At 34.6% G+C, this 22,935-nt stretch overlaps 1 protein-coding gene across 3 annotated transcripts in view; it reads right to left on the bottom strand.

Moving 5' to 3' along the window:
• The window catches only part of LONP2 (lon peptidase 2, peroxisomal), a 105,262-nt gene that overhangs the window by 40,065 nt on the left and 42,262 nt on the right, over nt 1–22,935 (bottom strand). For all 3 annotated transcript variants that reach the window (XM_023245149.2, XM_045046512.1, XM_003998012.5), the window contains exons 9-10: nt 8,513–8,663; nt 5,484–5,610 (exon numbers count right to left, since the gene is read on the bottom strand). In XM_023245149.2, the coding sequence (XP_023100917.1) occupies nt 5,484–5,610; nt 8,513–8,663 (278 nt within the window). The remainder of the gene's footprint in view (nt 1–5,483; nt 5,611–8,512; nt 8,664–22,935) is intronic.

The raw sequence follows: 22,935 nt of genomic DNA, 5'->3' as shown, positions 1-22,935 counted from the left end.
GAAATCAACCACAGGAAAAAGTCTGGAAAACCTTCAAAAGCATGGAGGGTAAAGAACACCTACTAAAGAATGAATGGGTCAACCAGGCAATTAGAGAAGAAATTAAGAAATATATGGAAACAAATGAAAATGAAAATACAGCAATCCAAACGCTTTGGGATGCAGCAAAGGCAGTCCTGAGAGGAAAATACATTGCAATCCAGGCCTATCTCAAGAAACAAGAAAAATCCCAAATACAAAATCTAACAGCAAAACAGCAAAGACACCCCAAACCCAGCAGCAGAAGAGAAATAATAAAGATTAGAGCAGAAATAAACAATATAGAATCTAAAAAAACTGTAGAACAGATCAATAAACCCAAGAGTTGGTTTTTTGAAAAAATAAACAAAATTGATAAACCTCTAGCCAGGCTTCTCAAAAAGAAAAGGGAGATGACCCAAATAGATAAAATCATGAATGAAAATGGAATTATTACAACCAATCCCTCAGAGATACAAGCAATTATCAGGGAATACTATGAAAAATTATATGCCAACAAATTGGACAACCTGGAAGAAATGGACAAATTCCTAAGCACCCACACTTTTCCAAAACTCAAACAGGAAGAAATAGAAAACTTGAACAGACCCATAACCAGTGAAGAAATTGAAATCAGTTACCAAAAATCTCCCAACAAAGAAGAGTCCAGGACCAGATGGCTTCCCTGGGGAACTCTACCAGACATTTAAAGCAGAGATAATACCTATCCTTCTCAAGCTTTTCCAAAAAATAGAAAGGGAAGGAAAATTTCCAGACTCATTCTATGAAGCCAGCATTCCTTTGATTCCCAAACCAGACAGAGACTCAGAAAAAAAAAAAAAAAAAAAGAGAGAGAACTACTTATTTTATTTTAGAGAGAGAGCGTGTAGGTGAGCAGGGGAGGGGGGTGGGAGGGAATAGACAGAGGGAGGGAGGGAATGAGGGAGGAAGAGAGAGAACACCCAGCAAGCTCCACATTCAGCATGGAGTCCAACAAAGGACTCAATCCCACAACCCTGGGATCATAACCTGAGCTGAATTCAAGAGTTGGAGATGTTTAACTGAGCCACTCAGGTGCCCCAAATGTTCATCACATTTTCTTAAGTACTAAACTTCCTTACATTTAAAAATTCCTCATTATTATTTCTTAAATATTCAGATGTATTTTCAGCTATAACTTTCCGCTTTATATGGATTTTATCTTGAATAATTATCCTATACTTAAAAATGAATCCTTGGTTCTTCAATTTACATTGCCAAAGTAAATCTGGCAGCAGATAAGACATCATTTACTCCTTGATGATATGTTAAAGCTTTCTAAACCAAAATTTGTCAATTTAAGAAAATTTAAGATGAATTTATCATACTTGAAAAATTGCTGGAAGAATCAGAAAAATAAAACTTTTTTCCAACTAAAGCAAAAAATGATCATAAATAAAAATCTGGTTTTTTTAATGTTTATTTATTTATTTTTAGAGAGGGAGAGACAGAGACAGAGACAGAGACAGAGACAGAGAGAGAGAGAGAGAGAGAGGGAGAGAGAGAGACAGAGCACGCATGTAGTGGAAGGGCAGAGAGAAAGGGAGAGAGAATCCTAAGCAGGCTCTGCCCTGTCAGTGCAGAGCCCTATTGGGGGGCTCGATCTCATGAACTGGGAGATCATGACCTGAGCCGAAATCAAGAGTCAGACGCTTAACCGACTGAGTCATCCAGGTGCCCCAACAGAAATCTAGAGTTTACTAGGAACTGAACTAGTCACCTCTATTCAGTGTATTTTCAGAGACTTCTAGATAAAGAAAGTATGCTGATACAAGCACCGTGAATTTGCGAAGAAGATTCTAAATGTGGTTAAGCAGAGCCGTCTTAAAAAACTTATGTTAGATTTAAATTCTATAAGCTACTGCATAAAACATTATTTGGCACAACCATTTTTGGCCTCCCAACTCTGGATGGATTTGAATAGTATCAGGTAGAGAATATAGATTTATCTGAAAAACTGGATTTGATTAGGCAGTCACACATATATTCTAAACTTTAGGGAAGCAAATTTCAAAAGTTTAGGGGCACCTGGGTGGCTTAGCTGGTTGAGCATCCGACTTTGGCTCAGGTCATGATCTCATGGTTCATGTTTGAGCTCAGTGTTGGGCTCTGCGCTGACAGCTCAGCGCCTGGAGCCTGCTTCAGATTCTGTGTCTCCTCCCTCTCTCTCTGCCCTTCCACTGCTCACGCGCTTGCTTGCTCTCTCTCTCTCTCTCCCTCTCTCAAAAATAAATAAACATTGGGGTGCCTGGGTGGCTTAGTCGTTGAGCATCCGACTTCAGCTCAGGTCAGGATCTCATGGTTTGTGGGTTTGAGCCCCGTGTTGAGCTCTGTGCTGACAGCTTGCTCAGAGCCTGGAGCTTACTTTGAATTCTGTGTCTCCTTCTCTCTCTGTCCCTCCTCTACTTGCACTCTGACTCTATCTGTCTCTGAAAAATAAATAAATATTAAAAAAAAAAATTAAAGATAAAAAACAATAGGGGCACCTGGGTGGCTCAGTCGGTTAAGTGTCTGACTTTGGCTCAGGTCATGATCTCACGGTTTCGTGCGTTCAAGCCTTGAGTCTGGCTCTGTGCTGACAGCACAGAGCCTGGAGCCTGCTTCAGATTCTGTGTCTCCGTCTCTCTCTCTGCCCTTCCCCCGCTTGCACTTGGTCTCTTTCTCTCAAAAATAAACATAAAAATGTTTTTTTAAAAATTAAAAAAAAATAAAATAAACACTAAAAAATTTTTTTAAATTCAAAAGTTCTGAGAAAAGACAAAAACTCTTGGCCAAACACTCTAAAATAAAACTCATTTGAATCAAAGGGATAGGAAGAGGTAAGCATAAAGTCCATTATTATACAACTGCATATAATTTCAGTAAGGAAGAAAAAAGAGAGGCATGTTAAAACTAAACAAACCAACATGTAAAAACAAAAACAAAAACAAAAACCCACTGTAGCTTCCTAGACAACCAGCTGATGAGCTCAGATTAAAGGGTCTGGACAAAAGATGAAAGAACAGGGATTGCAGAAGCTTACCGGGGAATGGCACGAACACGCAGAATTGGTACCAGGAAGTTCAGAATAAACTGCCAGAAATAATGACAACCATAGCAATACAAATGAAATAGTGCCTTTTTTTTTTTTAAGGTGGTCAGAACAATAACGGGCTAGGAGCTAATGGAGACAATATAACATTAACAACTGACTGAAAGAAACTAGACACACTATCCCTATTTAGTATTTTTAAACCAAAAAGGGAAGAATGACCATTATCAAATGAGAAGTGGCTGATGTTTCTCATCTATGATATGAGTATGAAGATGCTACTTATGCCAATTTCCAGAAGACATAAAACTAAAGATAATCAAGATAAAAAAAAATCAATTTGCTGCAATGGTAGCTGAGACCGACAACAAAATATACATAACTACAAACTCCTCTCCCTTTGGGCTTTATAAAATTCAACCCTATGAATACAGAATGAGACAGACTGAACTCAGAAATTCGTATGAAAAACAAGTGAAGATGTTTGGCAACTGTAAGTGCAATATGCAAGAGAATAACCTAAGAAAGCTGTATCTTCAGATACAGTCATAAAATAATATAATCAAAATAAGAAAACCAGTAGTCTTATACCACAAATTGTTTGGGCTACGTCTGAAATACTGAGTTCTACTCTGGGTGTTTAATTTTAAAAGGGACATTGATTTCACAGATATCATCCAGAAGATGACTAATCAGAAAGGTGAAAAGTCTTGAAAGTGGGTCAAGAGGAAGCGTAAAGAGAATAGGAATGTTTAACTTGAAAAAGAGAACATTTATGGGAAGTGGACCTGACTTTTTTTTTTTTTTAATGCCAGAGGGGCTGTACAAGGGAGGAATTTATCCTTAGATTCCAGGTGCTTAAGGCAGAACTAGAAAAATATAGGGAGGAGAACATAAAGATTATTTTATAACCATTTATTTACTTACCAAAGAGTAGACAGCAGTGAGCCCTCTAGCACTGGAGGAGCTCAAGTAGGCTAGTTATACCATGAGGGAGGTAGGACTAGATGAGATCTGAGATCCCCTCCCCTCCTCCTGAACATTATGGGTCTCAGACTAGGACACACACAAAGATGAAAAATACATCAAAAGATGAAAAACTATATCCTAAGCTTGGTAGCTCACTAAAAAATAGCCAAAACTTGCTTGGAGTAGCACATACCTACGCTGTTTTTAAATATATTAAAACTGCCCAGAGACATTTCCTAATGTCCACAGCTTTTAATATTTGATGTTTTGGGCAAACAAGTTTATAAAAAAGAAATAGTTCTCGAAGCAACAATTGGGAAATACAAATAATGATTACTCTTCAAAGTCATTATTATTTTGATCCAGATATTTTTTTTTTCTTTCACTCATATTTTACAGATGGGGAAGCTAGGAAAAAGGTTAAGTGACTTGTTGAAAGTTACGCAAAGGCATCAGGGGTGTTATCTGGAATAATATTGTTGGAAGATTTTGGCATATAAATCACCTATTTTATTTCCCCTGGCATTATCCACACCATGAATCACAAGTTATGAAAAGGAACTCCCAGGTCAGATCTAGTCTTACTATTTTGTGTATAAATTTAAACAGACTTCCAAATAGACTTCCATAAGAAGGCTGGCTTAGATCAAAAAAAAACAGTCTGACTGGCCAAACTCTAAGTCAAAGTTTAAAATGGAGAGATACTTTGCTTCTGCTAAAAAAAAAGCAGTTACTGCGAGAGGGCCGCGTGAGGAGTGTTTGGCAGCTCAACACAATTTGCCAGATGATGCAATGGATCTGTAACACTGAGCCAGGAAAACTGTAAGAGGCTGTTGCAGATATAAATTCTCAACAGGGTATATTTTCCATTCAAACATGCAATCTATAAATCAGATGAAGCAATACTCTATTCAGATAACTTAGGTACTGCTGGCTACAGGCTTAAGCACTTGGTAGCTAACTTGGGAAAGCACCCTCTCTATTGTTCTGGTGTTAATTCCCAAGACGAAAATTCTAAGGATGTTTAAAATCTCTCAAAGAGAAGAAAAGAAAATCTGAATAACTTAAAATAGGTATCTGAAAGTAGCATCCCACCTCTTAAGAGAATTTAACTTTCAAGGTCCTGGGGCATATAAGGTGTCTCAATATTTTCCTTGTTTTTGGTTCTTAATTTATCAAATTAATCCCTTACACTGCTATTGTGAAAAAGTTGAAATTCTGGCTCAACTAAAGTCCTCAGCTATGAAGATACTCTAAATGCTTTCCCTATGAATTTCTGCCTAATACAGAGCTCTATGTAAATCAAGTTGTGGTAATGCTTGCTGGGAATCTGATGGGGAGACAGAAATGGATGCTATGAGTTGCCAGTAAAATAATCTCCTTTTGAGACTCAAACATTACAGAGGCCTCAGGATGGCTGACTAACCTGGTGATGATGTCAAGAGTAGTAACCTGTGGGATCTGAATCTGCTGAGGAGTCAGCCCATGCTGTTCCAGCTGCTTTGGGATCAAGTGCCTGTGGGCAATCTCGATCTTCTCTTCTTGTGTATACCCTGGGAAAAAAGTGACCTTTGATTACAAGATGTAATCATTCACACAGCTTCCACGGTGCCACATTTTTTTTTAATGAATCAAATGCAGACTCAATGGATCTTCGATTCAGACTGAATTTAAGTGTTATTTCAACTAAAATTATAATCAGAATAAAGAAATTTAATCTCCAGCTAATAACCATTAATATTTCCAACTCTGTCCACAAACAAATAAAAAAAAAAACATTTACTGAGCATGGTTTGAAAGTCTCTTGATTAATAATACCTCTCTGTGGGAATGCAAGCTTGTGCGGCCACTCTGGAAAACTGTATGGAGGTTCCTCAAAAAACTAAAAATAGAACTACCCTATGATTCAGCAATTGCACTACTAGGCATTTATCCACAGGATACAGGTGTGCTGTTTCGAAGGGACACATGCACCCTCATGTTTATAGCAGCACTATCAACAATAGCCAAAGTATGGAAGTGCCCAAATGTCCATCAATGGATGAATGGATAAAGAAGATGTGGTATATATATACAATGGAGTATTACTTGGCAATCAAAAGGAATGAAATCTTGCCATTTGCAACTACGTGGATGAACTAGAGGGTATTATGCTAAGCAGAATTAGTCAGAGAAAGACAAATACCATATGACTTCACTCATATGAGGACTTTAAGAGACAAAACAGATGAACATAAGGAAAGGGAAACAAAAATAATATAAAAACAGGGAGGGGCACAAAACGGAAGAGACTCATAAATACGGAGAACAAACTGAGGGTTATGGGAGGGGTTATGGGAGGTGTGATGGGATAAATGGGTAAGGGGCACTAAAGAATCTACTCCTGAAATCATTGTTTCACTATATGCTAACTAATTTGGATGTAAGTTTTAAAAAATAAAAACTAAAATTAAAAAAAAATAATACATCTCTCAAAGAAGAGGAAAAATCTCAGTCAAATCTTATGAGGTAATTATCTCCTTAACTCAAATACAAATTTTTATTATTTAAAAGGCAAATAATACATCTCTTTTCTTTAGCATAATTTGATACGTAACTGGAAAAATTTACCACAGCAACAACAACAAAGACTTCAATTAAGTAAGTGATAGGTTCCAAGGGAAGAGATGCAAAGGAGCTATTTTCAGAACCTGGCTATAAATATTAAAAACAAAACAAAAAATAAGACATTTCCCTAAAATTTTTTTCTCTGTACATTTGGAATTATACATATAATTGATATAGTTAAAAGACTTTATGTTCTTATTTATTTAAAGGCCTTTTGAGCATAGACTTTGCCTTTAAATCCTGTAAGACAAAATTCTCCCTGAACTAACTGCCCCCTTTCCATTTAATAAGCAAAATAAAAAAGAACTGATAAGACAGCTTCTGAGTAGAAAAAGATAGTAAAAAATGCCAAAAAAGTAAGAGATAGGATAACCGCACCTACAGGAAAAGAATGGCATCGTATGTGTCTACCTGTGCAGCAGCTGTCCTGATGATTTCACTTCAGATCATGTATCTTATGGATTCTCTGACTTAATTGGGAGTTTCCAGGCAATTGGATCTCATTATTTATTTATTTTAGTCTTATAAATATGCACACAATTTTTTACTCCACCATATTTTAAAACTAAATATTAGAACTTGCAGCACTTACAGATAACTAAGAAATCCAATTATCATTCACTTGATAATAAAAATTTGTTTCAGATTATTATGAAATACATATTTAGATTCTATTTAGGATCAAAATATATTTAGATTCTTCTCTATTTTCATTTTAACAAATACCCACTTGTATTTCAATCACTTCTAGAAAAAAATACTTCTAAGCAATTAAAAGAAGGTGAAAACACTGGGGTTTATTTAGTGTTAATAACTGAAGGACTTTATTTTGCACACTCCAGTGAAAAAGACATGGTAAAAAAAAAAAAAAAAAAAAAAAGGTAACTACTTGACAGATCCAAAAAGAAGAATTTAAAAGAACCCTGTGCTTTTATGTAAAAGTGAGGCCAAATGCTATAAAGAGAAGTTCAGCTACTCTTTAGGACCTAACTCTTAACAAAAATAAATGATTACACTTTCTTCAACAATAAAAACTTCAAAATCTGATGGACAGGAAGCTAAATTGATCATGGAAAGATCTATTTTTGGGTTTTAGATAGTCATTTTGAAAAAATAAATTATTGGGGTGCCTGGGTGGCTCAGTCAGTTAAGTGTCTGACTTCAGCTCAGGTCATGATCTCATGGTTCATGAGTTCAAGCCCCACATCGGGCTCTGTGCTGATGGCTCGGAGCCTGGAGCCTGCTTCGGATTCTGTGTCTCCCTCTCTCTCTGCCTTTCCCCTGCTTGCTCTCTCTCTCTCTCAAATATAAGTAAATAATTAAAAAAAAAAAAAAAAAAGTACACTTAGAAAAAGTAAATTATTTAAAATTATTTTTATGTATGAGTTTAGAAACAGTTTTAAAGAAGAATGTCTTGTTTTCCAAGACACTGGAAAACATTCTTTAATGCTAAGTCTAAAACTGTTACACAAAATTTATTCTTGACATCTTACAGAACATACACGTAATCTTATGTCATGATTAAAACAAACAAAGTTTTGCTGTTCTAGACTTTGAATCTACATAAAATCTGGTTTAATTTTTATTTTTTCATTTTCTTATTTTTAACTAGGCTCCACGCCCAATGTGGGGCTTGAACTCACGACCCTGAGATTATGTGTCACGTGCTCTACAAGCTGAGCCAGCCAGGAGCCTCTGTATAAAAGCTGGTTTATATCAGACTTACAACTCTGAAGATCATCCACTGGCAAATCAACTTTTTGTTCAAAACTCCACAGCACAACTTCAAGGGTTATGTTCAGAAAGGCAAAAAATATCAAATAATGATTTTATTTATGAATCAAGTACCTGGGACCTGAATGATCTCCATTCTGTCCAACAAGGCAGGTGGAATAGTAGCAGTTGTGTTGGCAGTAGCTATAAAAAGAACTTGGGAAAGGTCAAAGGCCACATTTAGATAATGATCTGTGAAGTTATGGTTTTGTTCAGGATCCAACACCTGTGAGAGAACAATAAACATTTAAATACAAAGTTCCAACAGAAAGCTGTATAAATTAAAACACATATGATGTGTTAGCAAGTTCAATATTTCTGCTCAATATAGTTAGTTTGAAAAACATGGGTATAGCACTAAAACCTGAGCACCATTCTTACATTCCTCACATTCTAAATAGTTTAAAAAAAAAAAGAAAGAAAAAAGAAATGCGTTCAATGTCAAAATTTTTGAATATATATAAATGTACAAGGAAGCAAAAATTACCCTTTCCAGCTCTGTTCTTAAGTCTATTTATTAATGAGTGACTCTGTGGCCATAAATAAGTTACTAATCCTACAGAACCAGTTTCATTTGGTAACACATCCCCTCTTAACTGCTTTGGGCATATGAAGAACATGTGTAGAGTATTTTGAAATTCTCAGGAATAGGTAAAATAATTAGTATACTTCTCAAACATTATCAGAAAATCTGGTTATAAAGTCTCTAACTGAAAGGAGAATTCTAAAGAAGAGAAAACTAGTAAAAATTACCATGCTACTATATTCTGATACAGCACAAGGAAAAATTCACTTTTTAAAAATGCCTTAAAGCAAAACTTGTTTTAAATGAGCAAAATATCAGTATCTCTTAGAATATTTTAATTGGAAAATTATGTAATTTATCAATTAGATTCTTAAAACATTGAACAACTGGGTATGAGAGAACATCTTCTTTAGGTTACTGTTCAAATGCTCCCAGTCACAGGCACTCACTGTGGAGAGGTCTACATAGGACTTTATGCCTTCTACCTGTTGTAAACCTTTAGTATGTTATTAGTTTCATTTACACTAGACTAGTATAAATATAAACAGGGTTGACATACAACATATTCAAAAAGGAAGTAAATGGACTAAAATGTTTACCAATCACAATTTTACCACAGAAGCTGCTTTTTCTTGGTTCTGATTCCCTTTGTAGGCTTTACTTATTTTTAAACATATCTATAAGTTAGTCTTAATTCAAAGCCCTTTACAGAGAATCGTGAATTTGGTAAACACTCATTATTGGAAACTCACTGTTTATCTAGAATACAATTTTCAGAAAGTTCTACTCTTCATGTTTTCACAAGATTTAATAATGTTTAACATTATTTAAAAAAAGGTCTTTTTTCAAAGATCATACTAATTGTGATCAGTATAAAATTGGTTCAGAGTAATCTTACTATCAATTATCTGAAAACTGTTAATCAAGGTATGGAAAATAAGGTAGTCTTAGTTAAATCCATTATATCTAGATAAATAAAATCTCTTCTTTAATGCCTCTAATTAAATCTAATACATACATGCTGGATAAATTTTAGAAATGGCTGTGGGACCTGACCAAGTGATTTTTTTCACTTAAAATTTAAAGACAATGGGGTTTAAAGAAAGTAGGAAAATTAGTAAAGCAATAGTTATGAGAAGAGAAAACCAGTAATGCCCAATTTGCTTGCCTCCATCTTTTATTTAGGAAAACACAAAAGAATGTCGAGTTTAAATAGTGTCAGAAATACTGATGAACAGCCAGCTAAAAAGAATTTCTAGTAATCACTATTTAGATGAAATCTTCAGGTAAATTGGTGAGTCCATGGAGAGATAAAAATCACAGTTAAAACTTTTTAGCCATTAGGGGCGCCCAGGTGGCTCAGTCAGTTCAGAGTCTGACTCTTGGTTTTGGCTCAGGTCATGATCTCACAGTTTCATGAGTTCAGGCCCTGCAAAGGGCTCTGTGAAGACAGTGTGGAGCCTGCTTGGGATTCTCTCTCACCCTCTCTCTGCCCCTCCCCCCCCCCAATGCTGTCTCTATCTCTCAAACATAAATAAATAAACTTAAAAAAAAAAACAAAACAAAAGAACTTTTTAGCATCAAATCTCTTGCTTTTTTCCTCAACTTTAGAGCCAGGGCTTCCATGGACCAACTCATCCACACACAGGAGCTGTTTTCAAGAACAGCTAGAGCTGTTTTTTTCTCTCTTTAAAAGGTTCTTCTACATCCATCCTAGGACTACAATTCCTACCTACACAGTATGACTGGTTATGGAAATAGCCATGATATGACACCTTATTCTTAGGATCATGAAATCAGAGGTGGAATAAACTACGGGGAGGGGTGTATGCTAAGAATTGTTCTTCAGCCATAATTTCTGGCAAGAGAAGAACTACAGATGTTTGCAGGCAATCCAGGAATACACTCCACTCATTAGAGATGACAAGGTAACTGTCACCTTCAGTATAATTATATTTTTAAAAAATCTGTATGTTTTAGGGGCGCCTGGGTGGCGCAGTCGGTTAAGCGTCCGACTTCAGCCAGGTCACGATCTCGCGGTCCGGGAGTTCGAGCCCCGCGTCAGGCTCTGGGCTGATGGCTCAGAGCCTGGAGCCTGCTTCCGATTCTGTGTCTCCCTCTCTCTCTGCCCCTCCCCCGTTCATGCTCTGTCTCTCTCTGTCCCAAAAATAAATAAACGTTGAGAAAAAAAAAATTAAAAAAAAAATCTGTATGTTTTAGAGATAAAGACTAAATACTTATGAAAAGACATGACGTCTGAAATTTGATTTAAAACAAATAGAAACAGTGGAGGAGAATGGGTAGGAATAGATAAAACAAGATTGGCCATGAGATAATTGTTAAAGATGAATGATGAGTTTACATAATTCATTATACTACTTTAATTTTCTTATGGTTGAAATTTTCCACAACAAAAAGTAAAAATAAATAAAGTAAAATAAAATAGCTAAAATCAACCCTGGAAGCTATACGTAATTAATACTATAGAAATTAAGTGGTTAAGGACAAACTTGAAAAAAATGTCCAGAATATTGGAGAAAAAGGCACTAAAACTATACAGGGGATAGGTATGTAAAAAATAAAGACATCTAATTCATAGCTAATTGGCATAGCTAAAGAAAAGGTCTCAACAAATGTAAAATACAGAATAATTAAAGAAATAATCATGAAAATATTCTGGAAGACTCAACACTACACATCAAAAAGCCATAGACTCCTCTTGTACAATAATAAATGACAGGCTATTATTATTGAAATACCACCTACAGAATTTTCAAGCAAAATTATGACTAGCTTAAAATCTTTTTAAAATCTTTAAAATACAGAATATATGTAACACATATATGAAGCATACCAAATGAACACCCATGAATGAACTCACTAGCCAACTATTGATGACATTTTGTTTAGACTAATGTCCACAAAAGTGGATGGTTTATAATGATCTACTAACGTGCAAGTAGAAAATATTAGCCTATATAATCTTTATACACTATACATCTTTATCCATAAACACCAGAAAGAAATTATTTTTTTAATGTTTATTTCTGAGAGAGAGAGAGAGAGAGAGAGAGAGAGAGAGAGAGAGAGAGAAAGAGAAAGGGAGCTCACAAGCAGAGTAGGGGCTGAGAGAGAGACACACAGAACTCGAAGCAGGCTCCAGGCTCTGAGCTGTCAGCACAGAGCCTGATGCAGGGCTCGAACTCACGGACCCAAACTCACGGACCGTAAAATAATGATATGGGCCAAAGATAATGGTATGCTTAACCAACTGAGCTACCCAGGAAATAACTTTTTAAAATACTTAATGTACAGAATGGAAGTAATGCCCTCACTTGGCACAAATATCACATTTTGGGATATTCCAGAAGAGTGGAAACTCCACAGTGTGCAAGGGCTGGTTGTGTTGCACTCACTACCTGCTTGCACTGTAGTTACAGAGGACTGTAGTCCATGTAAGCCTGATTAAGTGTTTTTACAGATTAAAAATGAGGAGTAAAAGGAGTAGTTTTAAAAGATTTTTGCCAAGTATCATTAAATAGAGGCAAAGATGTGAACAAGAAAATGACAGAGACACTTTTATTTCCTGAATAAGCTTTGATAGTCACATCATGAAATAAAAACAATTATATAACTAGAATATGTTGTTTTCAATGAAAATGTAATTATCTTTTAAAATTTATTCTGTTACATATGTATGTACATAATATTAGTACAGTGGTACATACATGTTATATTATATGTATATTCTTTGTTATGCATTGAATTGTGTCCCTTAATGTGACTGTATTTGGAAGTAGGGTCTTAAAGGAGGTAATTAGGATTAAATGAGGTCATAAGGGTGGGGCCCTCATCCATTATGACTGGAATCCTTTATAAGAAAAGAGAGAGACAAAAAGACCAGGGAAGCAGAGGCACAGAGAAAAGACCATGTAAGGAACAGTGAGACGGCAATAGTCTGTAAACCAAAGAGAAAGAGACCTGAGGAGAAATCAAAACTGCCAACACTTTGATCCTGGACTTCCAGAGTCCAGAGCTGTTAAGAAAATAAATATTTGGGTTTTTGTTTTTGTTATTGTTTTTTTTAAAAACCACCCAGTCTATGGTATTTTATTATCATAAACATTTGTTTGTCACATATATTTGTATATAGTGGGATATATTTTCAAAATTTTGTGAACAAAGCATATGGAGATTATTGGTGCAGACAACAAAGACACATTAGTAAATATAAAAGGCCTCAAAACATTACCTACAAACAAATCCTTGAAAAAAGTATTCCATCTAAACAATAGATTAATCATAATAAAAGGATCAGAAGCGATGAAATCATTTAAGCACAGAGTTAAAACTAAATGTCTGAAACAGCACTTTTAGAATGGCAGTGTAAGGAATTATGAAGATCTGCTCCTCCCTAAAAGCAATGAAAACACTAGTAACAATTGTCAAAACAGGTTTTTGAACTCTAGAAATTAATTTGCAACAATCTGTGGAGTGTTTATTCACGAAAAACTGATGAATCTCAGCAAATAAGGCCAGCTCTGTGGTATTTTAACTTGCTTTTACTCTCATCCTCTTCTCCCAAATTAATGGTAGCCTTGAAAACCAACAGCCTCACAACCACAATAGCTGTGAAATACAGTAACCTAGCAACCACTGTAGGGGGCAGAATAGGATTAGAACTCCCCAAAAGCCCTTTCCCAAGAGAATTGTCAATATTTGGCATGTTGGGCAGTTCCTTGGAAGAGCTCTATTCTCAGGATTTATCTTTATTTGATCTGACTCAGAAAACACAATGTGTGAACTGCCCTATCCCTCGGGCATCTGTCAAAAACAACCAGTAGCAATTGTTCAACACTGCAGCTGCCTCAGGCAGCAATACCAGTTGAGGCTAACAAGAGGCTTATCAAAAATTTAAAAGGAAAAACTGGGGAATGAGATACTCATGGGGGGCTTTGAAAAGCTCTGAAGTTTTCCAGGGAATCCTGAAGGTCATGCAAATATACAGGACTGTAAGTATGACAAGAGAAATGGTTCTAAAAGTTCACCTATGGCAGACACTGAGGCTGTGTACAAGCAGGAAGTGCTAGCTACGACAGAGTTGTAAAGTATCTGCCCAAAGTTAAAGGCATGCCTCAACAAACACACACAGAGCCTTTGACAGAGTGGAAGACCTTTGGGTTTAAGCACTTAAGGATATCTCTGCCCAAAATCATTAGCTGACCACTAAAGAAACTGCACAACTTCAGCGGCCACATACAAGAAAGAAGAGACTTTAAAAGAATGAGATCAGGAAAATCGCTAAGCAAATAGCAACAGTAACAACAATTCTTTGGTATGTGTGTGAGGGGAGGGGGGCAGGGTCTTATATTATTTAAATATAATTGCAACACTTTATATGTTCAATTTCAACAAAGAAATTATGAGACACATAAAGAAACACTAAAGTATGACTTAATAAAAGAAAAAGAAAAAAAGAACAGTGAATAAAACTGTCCCTGAACAAGCCCAGATATTGGACTTCTTAGACAAAGATTATAAATCAGCTATTGTAAATATGTTAACAAAAACTAATGCAACAGCATGGATGAATATTTTAAAAAATTTTTTTAATGTTTTATTTATCTTTGAGACAGAGAGAGACAGAGCATGAGCAGGGGAGGGGCAGAGAGAGAGCAAGACACAGAATCCGAAGCAGGCTCCAGGCTCTGAGCTGTCAGCACAGAGCCCGACGCAGGGATCGAACTCACAAACCATGAGATCATGACCTGAGTTGAAGTCAGACGCTTAACCAACTGAGCCACCCAGGCGCCCCCACAGCATGGATGAACACTGAAGACAGTATGCAATGCAAAAGACCAATTATGAAAAGATAAATACTAAAAGATTCTCCTTATAAGTTATATAGATTAGACAAAGTTACAGAAACAGAGAGGAGAATGCTAGTTGCCAGCGGCTAAGGGAGAAATGCAGAATAGCTATTTAATAAGCACAGAGTTTCAGTTTCTCAAGATGATAAAGCTCTAGATATTGGTTGCACAATAATGTGACTATACCTAACACTACTGAAATGTACACTTAAAAATGGTGAAGATGGCAAATTTTACCAAAACTAAAAAGCTAAAGGAAATCATGCCGAAAGAATTATAGGAAACTATGAGAATGATGCCTTAATAAAGAGAAAATATCAATAAAAAGACAGGAATTATATGAAAAAAAGGAGCAAATAGAAATATGAGAGTTGAAAAATATAGTAACAAACAAAAAATTCACTATGGGGGTTATATGTAAATAGCAATTTCAACTGCAGAAATTAGAATCAATAAAGATAGGTCAACTGAGTTTATCCAGTCTGAGGTACGGAAAGAAAAAGGAATGCAAAGAAATGAACATTGCCTCAAAGATGTATTGGATGCTATACAGACTACCAACATACTCATAATGGTAGTCTGAGACAAAGAGAAGAAAGAGAAAGGGGCATAAAGCATATCGGAAAAAATAAAAGCCACCACTTTACCAAATCTGATGAAAACTGTTAATCTACCACATCTAGATAGGCTTATAGTACATATATATATATATATATATATATATATATATATATATACACACACACACACACTATATATGTGTGTGTATATATAATGTATATGTATGTATATATATGTATGTGTACATATATACATATGTATATACATATGTATATGTATATATATATAAAACAGATACTAAGTAGACTCAGATCCTACATCCATCACAAACTGTCAAAAGCCAAAGCCAAAGGTTAATCATTTAAAGCAATAAAATACTTCTTTCATGAAGTATAAGGGATCCTCCATAAGATTAACAGCTGACTTTGCATTAGAAACCATGAAGGAAGGAAAGCATTAAAACTACCCTCCAAAAATGAAGTAGAAGGGGTGTTTGAGTGGCTCAGTCAGTTAAGCTCCCAAATCTTGGTTTCAGCTCAGGCCATGATCTCACAACTTGTGAGATTGAGTCCTGGCATCAGTCAGCACAGAGTCTGCTTGGCACTCTCTCTCTCCCCCTCCCCTGCTCACTCTCTCTCTCTCAGAATAAACTTAAAAAAAAAAAAAAAGCATGGAGAAATTAAGGCATTCCCAGATAAAAAACACTGAGAGAATTTATAGCCAGCAGGCCAGACTATAAGAAATACTAAAGGCTAAATAAAGTAAAAGGACACTAAGCTGTAACCACAGAAACAAAGAACACCAGTGAAAATAATTACATTGGTAAATATAAGAGACGGTATAAACGTATTTTTTCTTTGTATTTCTGACCTCTTATTTGATTCAAAGGACTTCCAAGCCATAATTACAGTTGTTTCTCATTATTCATGGTTTCTGCATTTGCAAATTCACCTAATACCTAGAATTTACTTATAACTCCAAAATTAATACTTTGTGGTGCTTCTGTAGTCATTTGCAGACATAGGACAACTCATGGTCCAAGGCATGTTTCCAACTGAGGTCAAACAAAGTGATGCCCTGCCTTCTTGTTTCAGTTCTCACACTCTAAATAAGTATCATTCTTGCAGTCTATTTAGTGCCATGTTTTTTGCACCTCTATGCTTTTTGTTAGTGATTTTGCTGTTTAAAAGACTCCCAAAAGGAAGTATTGAAGTACTGTTTAGTGTCGGTAAGTGCAAGGCTGTGACAAGCCTTATGGACAAAATACATGTGTTAGATAAGCTTCATTTAGGCATGAGTTATAGTGTTGATGGTCATGAGTTCAATGTTAATTAATGAACAATATATATTATATAAGGCAACTTTAAACAGAAACACAGCTAAAACAAAGTTATGTATTGATTAACTGACAAACTGACTCTCAAAGAAGCCTATTTCTCCCAGGAGCAATAATTCAGTATTCACTAATTCAGTGTTTGCTACAATTTTACACAACATAACTATGGCAAAAATGAGAATCAAGTCTATGGATAGGCTTACAGTATATATAGATATATTTTGTATGACAATAACTTCCCAAAGGAGGGCAGAAGGAAGGGGAACTTACTGAAGCTAAGTTTTTATATGTTATTTATATGTCAACTTGGGGAGTGTTTTTGGATGAACATTTAAATCAGTGAACTTTTTAAAAAAATTTTTTTGTTTATTTATTTTTGAGAGAGAGAGACAGAGAGACAGAGTGACAGGGGAAGGGGCAAGAGAGAGGGAAACATAGAATCTGAGCTATCAGCACAGAGCCCAATGGAGGGCTCAAACTCACAAACCACGAGATCATAACCTGAGCCAAAGTCAGGTGCTTAACCGACTGAGCCACCCAGGTGCCCCATACATCAGTGAACTTTGGCTAGACTGCCCTCCACCTTGTGGATGGGCTTCATCCAATCATTTGAAGGTCTGAATAGAACAAAAAGACTGGCATCCTTAAGCAAGAGAAAATTCTCCAACAAACTGCTTTTGAACTTCATCTGCCCATCATTTCTCCTGGGTCTTGGGCCTGCCAGTCCATACCACAGATTTTGGAATTCCCAGACTCCATAACTACATAGGCTGATTCTTTATAATAAATCTCTTTACATGGATATCTAGATATCTATACATACACATACACACAGATATAGACAATCTATATCTAAGTCTTATCTTTATATATCCAATAGCAGGTAAAACTAGGAAAAGATCAACAAAAACATAGAAGACTTGACAATACTATAATCAATTAGACATAATAAACATCTAGAGAACAATCCATCCAACAGCAGCAGCAGTATACATATTCTTCTCAAGTGCACATGAAACATTCTCCAGGACAGACCATAAGCAAGGCTATTAGATAAACATCTAAATTTCAAGGATTGAAATCATACAAAGTATAATCTCTGACCACAATGTGATGAAATCAGAAATGAGTAAGAAAAAAATTTGGAAATTCACAAAAATATGAAATTAAACCCTAAATAACCAAAAGGTCAAAAAGAAATCACAAGAAGAGTTGGAAAATATTTTGGGATAAATAAAAACAAAAATGTAACTTACTACTAAAACTTGAGATGCAGATAAAGTGTTGCTTATAAAAATATTCACAGCTGTAAAAGCTATGTTTAAAAAATTCAAATCAATAACCTAACATTCCACCTTAAGAAAGTAGAAAAAGAATTGCAAACTGAACCCAAAGCAAGCAGAAGGAAGAATATAATAAAATTAAAGCAAATAAACTAAACAGTAAAGACAAAAACTAAGAAAATCAAAACATCAAAACTTTGTTCTTTGAATAGTTCAACAGAATTGACAAACATGTAGCCATAGTGACTATGGAACCATATTGACTACAGGGAGAACACTCAAATTACTAAAATCAGGAATGACTCAGTTCACACTGCTATCACCCTTACAGAAATGAAAAATATATGTGTATACTATGAACAACAGTACACCAACAAATTTGGTAACATAAGTGAAATGGAAAAATTCCTAGGAAGATACAAACTATTGAAAGTAATTTGTATCAAGAATTAATAGAAAATCTGAACAGATCTTGACATTTCTATTAAATATTATACTAGAGCTTCTAGCCAGGGCTATTAGGGGGAAAAATGTATCTCTAGGCATTCAAACTGGAAAGAAGTAAAAATATCTCTACTTGCACATTATATGATCTGTATATGGAAAAACCTAAGGAATCCACAGAAAAAAAATATTAGAACTAATATAGAAGTTCTGAAAGGTTACAGGATAAAAGACTAATATACAAAAATCGACTGTATTTCTTTATATAAGCAATGAACAATTTGAAAAAGAAATGAAAAAAGTTCAATTTCCAATAGTATCAAAAAGAATAAAACATTTAAGAATAAGTTTAACAAAAGAACTGTAAGACTTATATACTCAAAACCCACAAAACATTGTTAAAATAAATTAAAGAAGACCTAAGTAAATAGGAAGATTCCTATGTTCGTGGATTAGAAGAATTACTATTAATATGGCAATACTCCCTAAAGGGATCTATAGATCCAATGCAATCCCTATCAAAATTCTAGTTGCCTTTTTTGTAGAAAGTGATAACCTGATTTGAAAACTCATATGGAAATACAAAGGACCCACTATGGCTAAGCAATCTTGAAAAACAACAAATCTGGAATATTCACACTTCCTGATTTTAACAGCTTGTACAAAATTAAAGTAAGCAAGATTATGTGATACTGGCATAAGGACAGAAATATAGATCAATGGAATAGATTTGGGAGACCAGAAATAAACACCTGCATTTACAATCAATTGATTTTCAATAAGGGTGAGAATACCATTCTATGGAAAAAAGAAAAGTGTTCAATAAGTGGTGCTTGGGACAACTGGATATCCACATGCAAAAGAAGGAAGCTGAATCTCTATGTTTTACACCATATATAAACATTAGGTCAAAATCAACTGTAGATCTAAATGCAAGAACTAAAACTGTGAAACTTAAGAGAAAATGTTAAGAATAAATTCTCATAAAAAAAAATTCTTATGACCTTGGATTAGGCAATGGTTTCTTAGATATACCATTGAAACCACAAACAACGAAAGAGAAATATAGATAATTTAGACATTATCAAAATTAACAAAATTTGTACTTCAATGAACACCATCAAAAAAGTGGTAAGAAAGCCCCCAAAACTGGTGAAAATATCTGCAAATCCTGTACCTGAGAAGGAACTTGTATCTAGAATACGTAAAGAATTTAACAGAAAAAGACAAATAACCCAGTTAAAAATGGGCAAAGAATTTGAATAGATATTTCTATAAAGAAGATATACAAATGGCCAATAAATACATGAAAAGATGCTCAACTTTATTAGTAATTAGGGAAATAATAAAAATCACAATAAACTATAGCTTCACACCTACTAAACAAATGGATGGCTAAAATAAAAACGATGGATAATAGCAAGTGTTGATGTAGATGCAGAGAAATTAGAACTTTCAAACATAGTGAAAAACTAAAATGGTATGGTCACTTTGGAAAATAGTTGGTAAGTTTCTCAAAGTGTTAAATACAGAATTTCCATATGACCCAGCAACTCCACTCCCAGATAACAAGAGAACTGAAAACCTATTATACACACAAACTTGTACATAAATGATTACAGCAGCATTATACATAACAACCAAAGGTAGGAACAACCCAAATGTCTATTGACTGCTGAATATGTAAAATGTACCATGCTAATGCAAGATGTTAAAAAAGAGAAAACTGGGGTAGGGAGGGTAAAAGGTTATATGAGACTCTCGGTACTTTTCACTCAATTGTGCTATAAACCTAAGAGTGTTATAAAAAAAAGAAAGAAAGACAAAGAAAAGAAGAGGGGAAGGCTATTAATTAAAAAAAAAAGAAATAATATAAAAGTCAAAAATGGTTTCTGATCAAAATAATGTAAAAAATGAAATCACTTAAAGTAACCAGGTAGTGAGATAAGGATGTGGTGGATTACTGTGTATTATTTCGTTTTGATTTAATAAAGGGAGGAACAATATATCCTATTTCATGTATGATACTGATAGAGAACCTGAGATATGTGATTTTTTTTAACTTAAAAGTATCACACGTAATATAAAAAACAAAATAAATGCCTTCTGAACAAAGTGTCCATATAGTTAATAACATAATTCAAAGAAAGTAACTAGGACTCCTTAAAAAGGGTACAGAAAACAACTAAACAATAAGATGACAAAAGGCTCCAAACCTGAGTTAGATAATAATACAAAAAAAGCCTACTGAATATTAGAGACTTCCAGATAGTATCAAAAAGTAATCTAAAATTTGATTATATGAAATACTAATAAAACATAATACTACAAGGTTAAAAGTTAAAAGACAGAAAAAGCTATGCCTGATATATATTAACAAAAAAGGAAGGAAGAACTGTACAAATATTAGTAACCCAAGTAGAAACTGAGGTTAGGAACCATGAATGGAACAAAGGGCTGTGCCTAGATAGCAGAAAATATCCATAATGATGATATAAACAAATGAAACTCTTAAAATGTAATTTAAAAAATTCATTAGAAATTACAAAATGAAACTGACAAAAACTATAGTGGGTAAGTTTAATGTATATCTTAATGTGCAGAAAAAAGACCTAAACCTAGAGAATAGCAATCTTATAACACTTACACACATATAACTGTTATAACATTGCTGTTCTTTAGGTGTATGTATAGTATGTGCAAACACATATGCATGCTTATACAAATATACACTTCATCATGGATATACATATATATACTTCAAAGGTCAGTATGTTACAAATAAACTGTCTTTCCTAAAATCTACAGAATATTTATGAAAATGGATCCTCAATAAACTCTAAAATTTGAAAAAATGAAGTTGCATACTTGGGCAATATATTATACATCAAAATTATAACAAAAACATAAATATTTAGAAATGTAAAACAATAATCTTTTAAACTCTTAAAAAAATTTTTTTAATGTTTTTATTTATTTTTGAGACAGAGAGAGAGACAGAGCATGAGTGGGAGAGGCTCCAGGCTCTGGGCTGTCAGCAAAGAGCCCAACGCGGGGCTTGAACTCACAAGCCATGAAATCATTGCCCTGAGCTGAAATTGGACGCTTAACTGACTGAGCCGCCCAGGTGCCCCAAATCTTTTAAACTCTTGAGTCAAAGTGAAAGTCAACATTTTAACTACAGGCTGTTGAGAATAGTAGGTTTTACAATACAGAGAGCCTGACTCCCTCTAGCAGAAATAATAATGGACCTTTCTCTGAAAATACCAACTGTTCGAAGAAATATGATCTATAGTTCCTGAAATTTGAGGAACCCATTCCAAACTTCTCACTGTGTGGTAAAGCTTACAAGGTGTCACCTTGCATGTGCACACAAAACTTTTAATAATCTTAATGTTATACATTATATATACAAAAGGACAACCAAGAATCATCAAAGATTGGAGGAAAGCCCTAACATAAAATACAGGGACCAAACAAACAAAAAAAGGCTGAAAGAGAAAGGGACTAGAATAAATGAATGTAGGATATGATGTCAACACACAAAATATAAATCGTACTTTTTATTAATACTAGCAATAATCAGAAATTGAAATAAAAAAAATAAGCAAGAATAATGAAATAATTTGGGATAAATATGACAAAGTACAATATGCATGTGCTGAAAGTGCTAAAACGCTGCTGGAAAGTAAGGGAGACCTAAAAAAAAAAATGGAGAGATATGCAATGGACGAGAAGGCATGATATTTTTAAGACGACAATTCTCCCCAAATGAAGTACAAATTGAAATGAAATGTCAATTAAAATCCCAGTAAAATATGAGCACTGTTTTATAGCAAAGATTCTAAAATTTATATGGAAATGCAAAGCATCTAGAATAGCCAAAGTTTTTCTGGAAAAGAAAAGCAAAGTTGGAGAACTAACACTATATAATTTCAAGACCTATTATAAAGCAACAGTAATCAACTTGGTATGGAGGGTACTAGCATAAGCATACATTGATGGAACAGCATAGAGAACTCAGAAATATAAAACACAGCCAGACAATCTATCAACTAATATTTGACAAAGGTATTGCCCTAGGGCAATTCAAATGAGAAAAAGATACTTCTTTCAACAAATAGTACTGGAACAATTAAGTACCCATATGTGAAATGGGACAAAAAAACAAAAAACAAAAAACAAACCTAAGAAAAGAAATGGAAATTTGACCTTTACACCACACACTGAATACAAAAACTCACTGAGCATGGGCCACAGACCCAAATGTTAGAGCCAAAAATATAAAACCTCTAGAAGAAAACACGAGAAAATCTGTGTGACCTTGGTTTAGTAAAGATTTATTAATTACAATGCAAAAGAAAACACACACACACACACACACACACACACACACACACACACACAAGTATCAATGAACGGGACTTTGAAAAACAAACAAAAAACTTTTTGGGCTCTCTTCCAAAGACATTGTTACT

Source organism: Felis catus, chromosome E2, assembly GCF_018350175.1.
Source record: "Felis catus isolate Fca126 chromosome E2, F.catus_Fca126_mat1.0, whole genome shotgun sequence".
Taxonomy (NCBI): Eukaryota; Metazoa; Chordata; class Mammalia; order Carnivora; family Felidae; genus Felis; species Felis catus.
Note: the sequence above shows the minus strand (reverse complement) of the source record. Positions and strands in the feature narration are given on the sequence as shown.